The sequence below is a fragment of the Astatotilapia calliptera genome, chromosome 23 (assembly GCF_964374335.1).
Source record: "Astatotilapia calliptera chromosome 23, fAstCal68.1, whole genome shotgun sequence".
NCBI classification, from domain to species: domain Eukaryota; kingdom Metazoa; phylum Chordata; class Actinopteri; order Cichliformes; family Cichlidae; genus Astatotilapia; species Astatotilapia calliptera.
The window spans coordinates 34,185,660-34,200,104 of NC_137443.1; the positions used below are offsets into that span (position 1 = coordinate 34,185,660).

Genomic DNA, 14,445 nt, shown 5'->3' on the forward strand with positions numbered 1-14,445 from the left:
ATGTACTAAAAATGTAACCTACACATTGAGTCAACATAGCCCACACAGGTAAAAATGGTGGCAATACCATCTGTCACTAGCATAGGCTACATGGTAGACTCAGCATGTAAGTCTAAATTGAGCTTTAGCAAGTTTACCACATATCAGCAAAGTTCTTCATCCTTTGGTTGTCTCGCTCGTTTATTCAGTGACCAATACAGTAATCCAGTTTGCAGATATTTACCGTATGAGACAAAAACTGTTCCTGTCATGGGATGGTTCATTCCTGCAGAGGTTTTTGTAGTCTAGCTAATCGACCACAGCTTCCTCCAATTTGGACATTTAGGGTAAGTTATTGTTGATCTTCTTCTGTTTGAATCCTCTTTTAATGTGCTGTGATTCGTGACGCAAAGATTCCAGCCTGTTAAAATCGAGGGGATCCTCCAGAAGATGAGAAAGTAAACCAAATACCAAAAACTCCAGTTTTTCTAATGTCACTTGGGGCTAGCTCCAAAAGCAAGTCCATCCCCAGAGACTCCTATATTAAAATGCCTATATTTACAGCATTTATTAAACAAAAAAATAATAATATCTGCAGGCTGGTACAGGAAACAGTTTGAACCTTGATGACACCTCTTAACAGTTTTTATAACTCGTCCACCTGCATTCTTCTTAGTAGCCAGCAAAGGAAAAACTTCTCTGGCTGCAAAAACACACTGGTTGTAGGTCTAAGGTGAAACGGCTCTCAGCTCCTTTGTTCTGTGACGACCTTCTGATTTTATATGCTCAATTGCTAGAATTGGTTCATAATGAGAAAGAATTGTAATGATCCTCATTATAGAATGAAGGATATAGCTAACTACAACTGTTAGCTAGTTCACTAGCTAACAACCTGTAAATATACAGTCTCCATGGTCTCCATTGGTATCTCAGTCATATCTGCCTCTTGCGCTTCAAATCTAATTTCAAATCACCAAGATGGCAGCCGACTAGCTTACTAATCAGTAGGTGAAATCACACTTGCTACATCTATCTTTTATCTGTGGTTTGCTTCTGTTAATCCAAGTTACGTATCTGGATGCGAATATATCTTCATCCAGCTCAGATCTGGGAGCAAAATTCTAGTATTTTATCAGTCAATTGACATTTGTGTATTATATTCAAATGGAGCTAGCTAACAAAGCTCGTTAGCATTAAGTCACAACTTCATCTTCTTGTCCAAAATGTAACTTTTCGTTCAAAAAAACCCAACATGGTTGTGGCTAGCATTAGGGTTGTGGATAAGTCACAGTGGCTATGTCCATATTTCATATACAGTGTTCTATTTTTGGTTGCTAATTTTTGTTAAGCTAAAGCTCACTGGACCCATTTAGGGCCCAACAAAAGGGTTAAAGTACACCATTTCTGTTTTTGGAGAAAATAAAAGGCTAACCTGCACTGTTGCAGTGTGCATTTGTTTTCATGAGTCTATCCATAGTTGCTGATGTAAGAGAATGTAGTATTGGTTCAATCTCATCAGGATGAAAATAAAGCAATGACACAGTTATACACCAATGACTTCACATTACACCGACAACATATCAGAGACAGGGGACACTCAGCTTCATGTTTCCATTGAAAGAAATTAAGAAATTCTTCTAATCTGTTCTGCACACAGACTAACAGTTACAGGAGTAGAGGTGGGAGTGAATCAGTTTCAAACCACAGTGACGAGTTCTTGTATAAGCCCTCCGAGGAAGAAGTCTTTGATCCAGCACAAACAACAGCAGTTCCTCTTTATTTCCTCCCCCTGAGGCAGCACCCCCCTACCTACCACCCCATTGCCGGCTCTCGCTCTTATTCAGGAGACCACATGTTCCTACGCATCTTTTTATAAATGAGCATTTCCTAATGACATCATTCCCCCTGCTCATTTCCTGTTAGCATGGAAAGCCTTGACTGCATCCGCTTTGTCCTCCCAGAGGAAGCAGGTCACATCCCCAGGCAGGTGATAGATAGCTTCCTCTTTTGGTGGGGCAGGGGTGGGGGCCGCGTTGAGTGGGATGCTTACTATGCATTGAGTTTTCATTGGTGCAGAGTATTCCAGTAACATGTACATGAATTAAGCTTATAGAACCCCTTTCCAGACAAATAAGGGGTCTTTAGCATGCAGGAGGGAGCATTGCCCCATAACTTCCTGCTTGCACTGTGCTCTGTCCTCATTCTCCTCAGTCTGATCTGATTTGGTCGGTGCAATCACATGACCGAGCAACTTTTGGCTTTGTCCTTCCGGAGGTCCGAGGCCACGGCCGCCAGGTCAGGTCTACCAGGCATGTGTGAAATCCTCTTGCTAGCACGGGCGGTCTTGCTGCGTTTGACGTTTTTGTTGTTTTTGTTGATGCAGGCCAGCGTGGCCACATGGAAAATGTCTCTGACGCTGTTTTCTGACTGCTGGGCCGAGCACTCGATGTAGGGCGCCGAGATCTGCTTGGCCATGCTGGAACCCTAAGAAGGAAAACGTTCAGGCTTACTGAGATTCTGTTTTTTGTAAAGAGCTTGCGTCAATAACGAAAGGATTTGCACACTTTCACAGGGGTCAATTAAACATGGCAATGACCTGATTAGAGTCAGGAAATTGGAACCATCTACCATTTCAAAATGTTCTTTTAATCTACAAACCTGGTCGTAAGAAACTGGCGCTTGTCGATGGTTGGAAAGCTCCACAAGTGTGCTCAGATCGGTGCGCAGGTCCGACTTGCAGCCGACTAACAGCATCTTGGTGTTGGGACAAAACTCCTGGATCTCACCTTTCCACTGTGAAGAAAGACAAAATAGCCTCAATCATTCAGGAGTTCTGACATAAAAAAAAGTAAATTTTGTGTTTTAAAACAATGTTTTTCTTGTGAGTGTGTTCAAATGTTTGTTGCTGTAATAAAGAATTTGATGAAATCCCCCCCTCACCTGCCCTTTAAGTACAAAGGTTAAAGCTGCCACTTCCTGAAGCCCCTCATTTCTTTGAACCCTAGAAAGGAACTAGAAGTAATCTCCATGTTTCCTCCCTGACAACAATAAACGCTCTGTGATCAATGGCATTTCTCTTGGGGCTTTAATCTGAGGCTAATGTGCCTCAGGGCTGGCTGTCTGGCTGGTCAGGGGATCAAGTTCATTGACATCTGAGGAGGAAGTTTGTTTGTAAAATGTGTCTGAACAACCTAAAAGCCTAAACCGAGGTTAAGTCTCATGTAGACGTTCATCGTCTGAAATGCATTCTTCGACTAGCACAGCTTTAAGCACTTTAAACTTCAGTTCAAGCTTAGCAATTAGCTGTATATGACGTGTTCCCAATTACTCACGACAGGTTCAATTACAGTGTGCAACACAAGACAACAAATGGTTAGATAACTAATGTTACCCATCAAAGCGGCAGACTGAAAGGGACAAAAAATCTCAGTGCATCTGAGGTCATCTCTGTTCCTAATGAGCAAGACAAAACTGTTTCTGTCTCGACCGCTAATTCTGGTAAATGTGAGTTGCTTTGAAAAAACATTCCAGGTCGGCAGAAAGCAGCGCAAAAACAGGAAATGCCTTGCAAAAATAGGAGCACATGCCAGGTGTGTTTTAATGTGGGAAGATAATGACTTTTACATTTTGTAGTTTCTCCACCAGTCAGATGACTGACACCACCTGTGTTGCTTGATGTACAGCACACGTTTGGACATGTGAGAATCAGCCAGTGACACGTCCAGCCACTGCAGGGTTTTGACCTGACACTGAAGTCACATTACAGCTATACGACTTCACATGACTGAGATCACAGAAAAAAGAAATGACTGCAGACCTTTGATCCAGGCCTCTGTCACCAGTTCAGACAAAAATCAAAGTACTTGAGTGGAATGTTTAAAAATAGAGCTTAAAGACGTGTTTCCTGCATGGATTTGCCCGAGAGGAGCAACAAACCTTTTTCATTACGCTGTCGAGCGTTTCTGGGCGGCTGATGTCGAAACAGATGAGCACAGCATCGGAGTCGGGATAGGACAGGGGCCTCACGTTGTCATAGTATGGAGATCCTAAAACAAAGGAAAACAAGAAACTTGAACTGTATTCACACACTGTTGCGCAAGGACAAAACTGCTGTATGCATAACTGTGCGAGCACCCTCTTTTGTTCCAACAGACAGCAAAGAAACACGTGGCCAGCTCAGGCTAAGAAATGTTCCTGATTTAATTTGCAGTTTTGCTATTATTGGATAATCTTCGCAGGGATCCAGCTCAAGGGACATCAGAAGAAACTTGAGGTGTTCTTATTTAAAACTTTATAGATTTCATTTTTTATTGGAAGACCTGAAATATGTCTAGCATTGAAGGCTTTTGCTTAAACAAATGAAATAACAGTATTCGAGTGAGGGGCAGGATCAAAGTCTGTTTCAAGAAAGCACAAGGAAGACCAAATTATCACTTGAGCACTACAGATAGTTATTCTCATACGTCATGATTGCAGCTCAGCCATAATCCATGGCAACTAGGCGAGAAAAACAAATAGTGCCGCATCAGTAGAAAAAATGTGCTGACTACAACAAGATCGTTTACCGAAACAGAAAATCTCTCTGAAGGAATAGAACTTCAGAGCGAGGAAATGACTCCCTCCTCAAATTGAAACCATGTGCAAGGGCGACGCCCATCTCACTGCCTGACTGAAGCGCATTGGAGGTTGGGGGGAGGGGAGCTTGCCGTCATGTCAAGGTGAGTCAAGATCACATGGCAAGCAAGAAGTGACCACACACACAAGCAGCTGCCAAGAATCTGGGGAATTTTGTTTTTGGTAACTTTAGGTTCCCTTGGGAAGTCTTTTATAAACACGGCTGCAGAGAAAATTCTGGAATGCACTGGTTCACACACACACACACACACACACACACACACACACACACACACACACACACACACACACACAAGTGCTGGTGTTCCTAATCTAAACAGTCTGGATGGGAGATGACATCGTTTTAAACAATGCTTCCAGGCCTGGGCCCCACACAACAAAGCACGACTAAAGTGTGTGTACAGACATCTCAAATATCCATGTCCATAATGTTCCACTCCATGTATATGCAGGAGATCCCAGTTATTATATAGAACTACACAAGAATTAATATTGCATGTAATTCAACACTTGGCATGAAAAATTGCACATTAAGCTTTGCTAATGGCAGAACTGCTTTTCATTTAGCAATGTTTACAAAAAAATGATCTTAGCCAACATATACACATTTTATTACACTAAAAATTACATTAAAGTGTAAACTAACGCAATAATTTTACAGACTGAGGAGAAAAGCTGCTGAGACATTGCACTTCATTATTTTGCATTTTCTGTCATTAGCTGTCAGTCATTAACAACTGCTAAATGTTTTAATTCCTTTCAATTGTTAGCAAGAATTGCTAGCAGTTCTTGCTAATTTGCTTTATGAATAGCAAGTTTTCACAGTTGAAATATTCATAAGCAAGTTATCTGGGCCACCAAAGGGCCGTCATTCATTGCAGTATGTGGGCCATCTGTAGGTGATGTGCAGCCACAGGCCAGTTGTAGACACACTGCTGGCCCAGAACAGTTTCAGCTCTGGCCCCAGATGTCAGCCTAATGTGTACCTTAATCAAGCCATGCAATGACAACATGTGCCAGAACATGCAAAACAGTGCAAAAGTAACATGCCGAAACTCTGTTCAGACAGTGAATGGACTGATTTTTATATAGCGCTTTTCTACTCTCCCAGTTTACTCAAAGTGCTCTATACAACATGCCACATTCACCCACTTTCGCTTAACTGAACGCTTCAAATCATTCATACACATTCTCACTCTTGACATGCAGACTGGAGGAGCCAGGGATCGAACCACTAACCTTCCGATCAGTTTGTAACCTGCTCTACCACCTGAGATATGGCATGCCATTGCATAAACAGTGGCGTCATTGCCAGACCTGGCACACATCTGGTTGATATACACTCTGCCAAAACACCAGTCAGTCCGAAGTGCCAGCTTGATTCTAGATCTGGGCCAGACCTGTTTTCTGTAGGCCTGGGCCACATAAACCAAGCCACAATCAAGCCAGAAATGGCATGCCATCACATAGACAGTGCCATCTATGCCAGGCCTGGATGACATACGTCTTATCATGTCAGAAGTCAGCCAGCAGTGCCGACTTGATACCAGATCCTGGCCAGACCTGCTTGATGTGTGGGCACTAACACACACACAGACACAGTTACTTTATCAACTGACCCCTGAGCTCCTAAGTGTCCCTCAAACCTCATTCAGGGATCCACTCCTCATTTCTGAGGACAGAAAGTGCACATTCCCTTGGTTTCCTTCCATAAAAGGTATTTACATCCATATCCTCTAACTATGAGTAGATTGTAAAGTAAAAAAAAACATTGACTATTATCATATATAAATGCACACAAACACATCTCTACACACATATGCAAATGCATTATATTGCCTGAAACAAAAAAGAAAAAATATCAGGCTTACTGCGCAGTGTTGCCTTGAGGCAACGAATGAAAATTAAGTTTTACTGTATAAATAAATTGAAAAAAGTAGAACAAACAAATATGCTTCTTAACATATTCATGCACATACAAGTATTTTTAATATACATTTATTTCACTATAAACATGTAAAATAGTGATCTTTATCTTGCCTCCTAATGGAGAGGTCTCTCATGTACTGCAGCTTGCAGAAAGGGGTCCTGCCCCCCCCAAATGAAAGTCACACCACCTTCAACTCATCGTTTTATTGGAAAGAGATGTGCCTGGTAGCATTATTTCCGAAAAAAAAAAACGTTTTTCTTTTTTGAAGGGCCAGTGTAAGGCATGAAAATGTGGTTTGTTGCCTCAGGGCAACGCTATGCAGTAGAGGGTTAACAAGTCTGGGACCTGTCTTGACCTTTGTGGACACTCCCGGTGAGATCATGGCTTGTTTTGGGTCAACTGGTAGTTGTCAATCACAAGTCGTTAGCCAATAAGCATGTGGTTTCTCAGTCAGAGCCACCTTTCTTGTCGCATCCAGTGTCATGTCGAGGTAGCCACATGTGTTTTCAGGATAGGTTTTTTTTGCAGTAGATTTATCACCCTCATCGGTATATTGTGTGTATCCGTTCAACTCCTTAACAGTTGTGGTGGACTTCCCAAGAAGGCGGTCGCCTTTCCCAAACATGGGACAAACGAAGTATTTCCAGTCTTAACAGTAAAATCCACAGTATCACCATTACAAAAGTTCAACTTCACGAGCTAACTTATACAGTCTGATATATTGGCTCAAAAAGGATTATGATTATGATCTTGGCCTATCAAAGACGTGTCTGCATTGATGCATATAACCTGAATTTTTTTGCTCCCTATTAATCTGTACCTGCTCCTAAAATCTAGTGTTGGAATGAACTGAATAAATTATTTTGATGTCTTGATCTAAACAGTGTAGTTTGGATGGGAACTCTGAGTGTTTTGGAAAGCAGCCTGATAGGTGATACCGCCTAAACAAAAGGCCAGATGCTGAACTGTTATCAAGGGAGCACAGCAAATACAAGGCGAGGAGGAAGGTGGTATCCCCCACAAGACCACAAGAATTTATTTCTTTCATGACCGTCTCGCAATCGATCATGACCACAATGGGCTGTTCGATTGTTTTTATTCCAGAGCTCGTAGCCTGGAACAAATCAGTGGAAAAATAAAACCTTGCGACTAAAAGGGCATGCTGTAGAATCGGTTGACATTTCACAATGAATAGACTGTTTTTATTAACCTAATGAGAGGAAATGCGTATCTGAGCTGCAGTGTGAAGTTGCTGTGTTATTATGTCTGCACATATTTCTGTGAATTTACCTGCACGTTAGTGCATTTATAGCAATAAATCCAACGTAAATCCACTGCAATTTCAACATGGTGCATTTAAAATTCGACCCTCTATGGAAGCGTTTTGCTAATAACTTTTAATAGCAGATGTTTCCTTCTTTGTTAGCTGTTTAGAGTCGTTACTGCGTTAGCTCTGCATCTGAGACCAGCCTCTGCTTTAAGGTCATCTTCCTGCCAAATGGAAAGATAAGAGGAAATCCCACAGCTAACACACACACAAAGACCTGGTAACTGTCATCTAATTAGCTCCTGTCATTGTTCTCCCACAGGATCTCTAAATCTGGAAGAAAGACACACACCCTGTCCTCCCTTATTCTGTCCTTTCGATATGTCCTCCATCCTCTCTCGCCTCCTATTAACCATAGCCTGTCTTGTGTCTTGCTGTTGGGCACAATGACATAAGCGGAAACTGTAGAATGCCACTAAATGCTCACTGTTGTTGTGATCAAGAAATAAATAAATGCAATGCAATTAATGCAATGAATCTACATGAAATAATGTGGAAAACACATTCTGGTCTATTCATGCAATCTCAAAATATTCCATAATGTTAAAGACATACAACTTCACACAATAACAGCTTTTGCTTTATCTCACACAAGCACATGCAGACCTGAGGTAAGCCAGCTGTGGCTGACAGTCTACAGTCTGGATGTATAGCAACAGATCTGCAGGCCTGCTGGTTTACTGCATAGCTAACATAGCTGAGCAGAACGGAGCTGCTGGGCGGTGAGCTTGTGTGTGCATAAATACATAAAAAGAGGCATTAGGCCTTTGGGGGACACCTGTGGAAACAACAGATGTTGACAGGCACGTCTAGAAATACAGCACTATCAAGTTTATACGGCTCGCCTGCCAAGCACACGCACTACAATTTGCACTTATACACTTATGACTATCTGCTGTAGTTGCTGTGGTTACCATGATATTTGTTTGTGTAAATCTAAAATCTGGACATGAAGGATTAATAAAGTAACCTTTGGTATCACAAAATATGCTCAAATATAGCAGGTTAACAAAAGATATCTTTGGACGCAATTTAATAATTCAGTGTGTACTGTGTTAAATAGCCAAATCTAATATAGCAATACCATTGTAACATGTTGTGTTAACACATGTAAGTGGTAACTGGATGTACTGGTACTTATGGAGCACATTTATACTCAGTTTGAGCACTCAAAGCACTTTCTACTACGAGTCCCATAGCCTAGCACTTTTATCACACTCACACTGGATGTGTAGGGGGCAACCTGAGCCACTGTCGCCCCTGTTGTGCATGTGTGTTATGTTAAAGTTCACTATGATGCACTACAACATGCTCTAATACCTTAAAAAGTATATTATTGAAAGTTATGCAACATATAATAGGTGAGCAACCATTAAGATTTAGCATTATAAATGTGTGTCATGTGTCATAATACATACATAATACTTCAAGAAGCCTGGAGAACTATTCCTGAAGACTACTTAATTGAAAGACAAAAAAAACTTCCCAAATACTTCAGCAAATGTTGCCAATTTCCAATGAAATTGTAAAAACTGATTGTTTTCTTCCGTATATTGGATTTATATTTCTTCATGTTTCAATAAATATAAAGAAGCTAGAGGTGGCTCAAGATTACTGCTTGGTACTTTACACTATACTGTACCGTTTCAGTACATCACGGCACATTACGTTACACTAGGATCGATTGCAGTGTAGCTAAATTTGTTTAAGATACAATACTATCTTATGGCACTCCATGAGCCATGATAAAGTCTCGAAATCAGTAACTGAAGAAAGTCCACCAGAAGGGCTGAAAACAGGAAATCTATTTCCCTTCTCAAATTGTGTAATCCAGCTGAAAGAAACTTCCTGAAAAGACATTGAGATATGATAAACTTTACTTATACAAGCTTTCGAGAGGTTACTTTGGCCACAATAACAAAGTACAAATTGGGTAAGAGTCAAGAGTTGGGCCAAACAGGATGCTGGTGAAGCATTTAGGACAGTCAGATGTTTCTCAGTGATGGGCTGGCAGGACACATGCACGGGGAGCCAAGAATGCAAAGTGCTCAGTGTGAAGGCCGGACATGGATTTTAATGTCAGGTGTTTAAAAAAAAAAAAAAAAGTCCTTCCATGACATTAGCAGACAGGAAGTCCATTAATCTCTACCAGGATCCCACTGCCCTTCAGTTCATACACTGCTTCACCATCACCATCCCATTGTCGGTCAGCAAATTCTACCGTGATTCGATTTCTCCCCTCTGGAAAAGAGGTAAGGCTTTAGTGATCCACACCACTTCTCTTTCACTGGCTGAGGATCTGGGCCTGCTGGGTACAAAGGGGGTCTTTGTAGTGGAGGAAGTAGAAACCTTTAGTCTGAGGAATGCCAGACATGCGGCTCCAATTCGCTGAACCCAGAAATGTGATCCAATCCAACAATGGTTACAGACTGAAGAATCGTGGGGGGGGGGGGGGGGGGGGGGGAGTGTGTGTGTGTGTGTGTGTGTGTGTGTGTCAGAGAGAGAGTAGCAGAGGAGCTTACTGAGTGCATGCAAAAGTCCCATAGTTAAGCTGTCCTGCACTACATGGGAAACAGGACATGTGATATGCTCTAGTAACTATAGAAGGGCAAGATGATCTGTCTGCTCTGACCAAGCTCTGCTATTATGCATCTTCCATTACAACTCCTTTATCTGTCTTTCTTCCCATTTTGCAAAGTGGGTCAACTTTGAATGTGCGCAGTAAACAAAAAAAAAAAAAAAACTAATTTTCCCCATATATATATATTCCCTGTGATAAATATTGTCAAATGAGATCCACTGGGTCTGATGTTTCCCATTGGGATTTCTAGAACTGGAAAAGTCTGAACTCCTCTAGTTCTTTTATTTTTCCTGTTAAGCTCGAAAACGTATTTGTTGTAGCTTTGGGAAATTGCCTAACAGTTGGAACAACTGTGCAAGACCAATTTCGGAAGTATGAAAATACTAAGCCGTTTCCTGCAGTTCAGTTCCAGCGTAAGTATATTATGAATATTTCAACTGTGAAAAGTGCAAAATCAGTTTAAAGCAATCTTCTGTGAGCCTCGGATTAGTACAGAAACGATTAGAAACGACAGCAGTTTTGAAGTTGCTTTCATCGACATTTTAATATAAACAAAGAGGTCATATGACCAAAGAAAGTCTCCGGTCTCCTTTAGCTCTACTACTTGGCCTTTTAGCATCTTTCAGCTTGTTGTTTTGGTCTAACTGCTCATAGCTTTACAGTCTTGGTCTTTCTTAATGACTGTTTCCAGGTGCAACGAGCAGCTGTTTTCAGAGAAAGGATACATTTTTAAAAACAACAAATGCCACAGCAGAGCAGATTGGCTAGCAGCTGGTGGTCACAGCAGGAGCTGATGGAGACCAAAACAGAGAGCGAATATAATGTATGTAGAAATGGGTCACCTAAACCAAAGCTCTGTGAATGTTTCGTTTTTTTGCTTGTTGTTCCAACACCAAGGAGTTAAAAATGAAACCCACTGAATAAGGGAAAAAAGTCGGAGCCATCATTTGTAAAAAGGGTAACTCCTACTTGGTGGTTGCTTTCCAAATCTAAGAATTTGATGCTTGAATTGGGGTTTTTTTTTTTATGTTTTGTGGGGTTGGTGGATTTTCTGATTTGAAAAAAATAATCCATGCTCATTTCCACTCTGTAAAACGAGAAAAGACCTAAGGCATGCAGGTGCTGAGCCACGGGGGTTGCTCTGTTTACCCACACGGTTTTCCTATCCTCCTGTTTGACTCTCAAACAAGCACTTTTCCTGCTCATTCAGACACGGAGGCAGACAGGCAGACAACGTAAACCACTTCCCCTGTTGGTGAAAGAAGCATCAAAGGCTCGCGCCTTGGCCCCGGCGGACCTCACCCTGAGACTGGGGTGGCAATGCTAGAGCAGACAAGTAGGTTGGGGAGAGGGGGGCAAATGGAAGGCTGTATAACTGGCAGGAATTTACCTTAATGGGCCGAATTACTCCCTTCACCATCCCCTTTAAACACAAACACATAAACAGCAGGCTGCTCATTAGGCCACTCATCACTGCAGAACAAAGACCACCTCGGTGTGTGTGTGGAGGTGTGTGTTTGAGAGGGAGGGGAAGAGCGGGTGGCAGTCCACAATGTTTGTCTTCCTCCCTCCGTGTTGGTCTTTGTCAGAGTGCAGGCCTGGGTCTCACACACACACACACACCTCAGGAAATAAGGGATCAATTGGATTGGCTGTGGCAGATGGGGGTTTCAAAAAAAAAAAAGGAGAAAAAAAAAAGGGACCAGTCAAGCTGAAAGCTGCATCAATTGGTCACTGTGTGTGTGTGTTCGTGTGCTGGGTGTGGGTTTGGAGTGAAGGTAGGGGTGGGTTGGTATAGGGGTATCTGGCACCTTCTAAAATCCAATGATCTAATAGGAAACCACCCCCAACCCTCCTTTTATGAAACAGAGAGAAAAAGAAAAATGGCTCCAGGCAGGCAGCCAACACAATTCAATAAAAGAAAATTCTCACTCGGGCCAGTTTTCATTTCTTCGCCTTTCCACATTTACACACAAAACTGGAGGGATGAAGGAATTTTCAATTTGATGTCCTTGTTTCACTTTCTTGTAGAGTTACTGAGGCGGCAAAGGAGCGCCACTCTGCAGATGCTTTTACTTTCATTTGCTCTGAAGTATAAAACAGCTCAGAAATCTGGATTTTAAGAAGCTGCTGTTGGATTTTCCGGTCTGACGTTTCAGAAAGAAAGAAAGATCTCAAGCTGACCTCGGTCTTCAAGTTACCCAAACGTCACTCAGGAATTCCAGGCCAGGGATTTTCCTCTCATTCCCACACAAACACCACATGCTCACACACATGAAACATACACCTCGCTGCTGTGCTATTCAGTGCTCAGGCAATGATCGATGGGAAAATGGGTTTGTTTACGCACACGCACACACACGATGCTGGTTTTCAGAGCCCAAACACAAAGTCTAACCCGCAGGAGATTAAAAAGAAAAAAAGCTGCTGAGCCAATGTTGCTCAACCTTCCCGAAAAGCACAGGAAGCAGGATGAATTTCAAAGTGTGTTCACCAGATGTATGAATATGAGCTTTGTTCAGCCTATCATTATGTTTCCTTTCCTGTTTCCACTTAAGCTTTGCTCAGCTGGGAGGAATTCATAAATCAGATCCATTCCACTGAGGCGTTCCTGCGCTCGAACTGAGCTACGAGGCTGAACGTTTCCATGTAGGTAAAAGGTAAGCCCCGATCTAATCTGAGGGGAAACGTGCGGTTTCGAGGAACAGCGACTCCAGACTATGGGAAAGGATTAACTGTGCTACATTGATTGAAATGGGTCAGAGATTAATTTCATTATTTGAGAAAAAACAAAGCTGCCCTGGGACTCTCCTGTCTCCTGATTTGGACATTCTGGGCTAAAACCTGTTATTTATTTATGACGCAGTCAAACATGGGTGAATTCTACCCCACAAAGTTAATAATAAACTAGCTCCATATCATTCAAATCAGCAACTGAGTGACTGATCACAGAGATGCATGTTAGAACATGTCCACACCACCGCCACAACTGACACAAGGTGACACTTGGAGCATGAGTCAGACAGAGAGGTTGTTGGAAGTGAGGATTACCTGAGGTGTCCCACAAACTGAGCTCGATCCTCTGCGTGTCGATTTCAAAGCTGGCTGTGTAGTTTTCAAACACAGTGGGGACGTAGCTCTGCAGGAAACATTTAGAAGAGGGGAGGTCAGGGAGGAAGCCTGCCAGGTTTTAAACTTTGAAGAAACTGAGCAACGTTAGATTTATTACCCTATTACCACGATCGTGTACTACAAAGGTGTTGGTACTACTACGTTTAGGTTTCAGATCCCAACACGTATCAAGCACTACAACATGAATGTCCTTCATCACTACTGGAACAATCCACGTGACACAGCCAGGTTCAGAAGAACAATGAGATGCGCTGGTCGTGGTATCAGTGTGTGTTATTAACATGCATCATGTCCAGCAGGCTGCAGGGTCTCACCTCAGGGAAGCAGTCTTTGGCGAACACGTGAAGCAGCGCAGTCTTCCCGCACTGGCTGTCCCCCACCACCACTATCTTACACTTCACACTCTGACTGGGATCCATGCTGGATTTCAGAGATAACTTCTGACACGAGCGTCTCTCCTTCATTGATTTGAATCGTTTTTAAAAATGAGTCCAATCCTGGGTGGGTGGGTGTGTGTGAACCGTCGAGAAGCAGCTGGTCTCGGTGCGTCCAAGCCTGCGCGCCTGCTCTCCTCCCCCGGTGTCTCCGCCTGCTCTGAGCCGGTAAATTCCATTTGCCTACATTTATAACGTCGCAGGAGCCAATGGCAGCAGCTCTCCGTCCGTCGGGATGAGGCACGTCCCTCCCTTCGTCCAGCGAGCCTCCACACAGACGCACGCCGGGCCAGGCACCGTGATGGCGCCCCCGTTTGGACTACACACAAACCTCAGCTTCAACATCAAAACAATAAAACACAAACTAAGATATTTTTTTAATCAGTAAAGTAAATCAGATTATAGTTTCCATTTGCCAGTTTTTTAG

The 14,445-nt window shown here is 42.5% G+C and overlaps 1 protein-coding gene across 1 annotated transcript; it reads right to left on the reverse strand.

The window, feature by feature from the left end:
• Positions 1–1,525: 1,525 nt before the first annotated feature.
• Positions 1,526–14,185, reverse strand: rnd3a (Rho family GTPase 3a). The gene is made up of 5 exons (XM_026159145.2): positions 13,899–14,185; positions 13,504–13,591; positions 3,916–4,025; positions 2,638–2,772; positions 1,526–2,463 (listed from the first exon to the last, which is right to left on the reverse strand). The coding sequence occupies exons 1-5, from the start codon at positions 14,046–14,048 to the stop codon at positions 2,215–2,217; spliced, it is 732 nt and encodes a 243-aa protein (XP_026014930.1). The 5' UTR covers positions 14,049–14,185; the 3' UTR covers positions 1,526–2,214.
• Between the last annotated feature and the right edge of the window lie 260 nt (positions 14,186–14,445).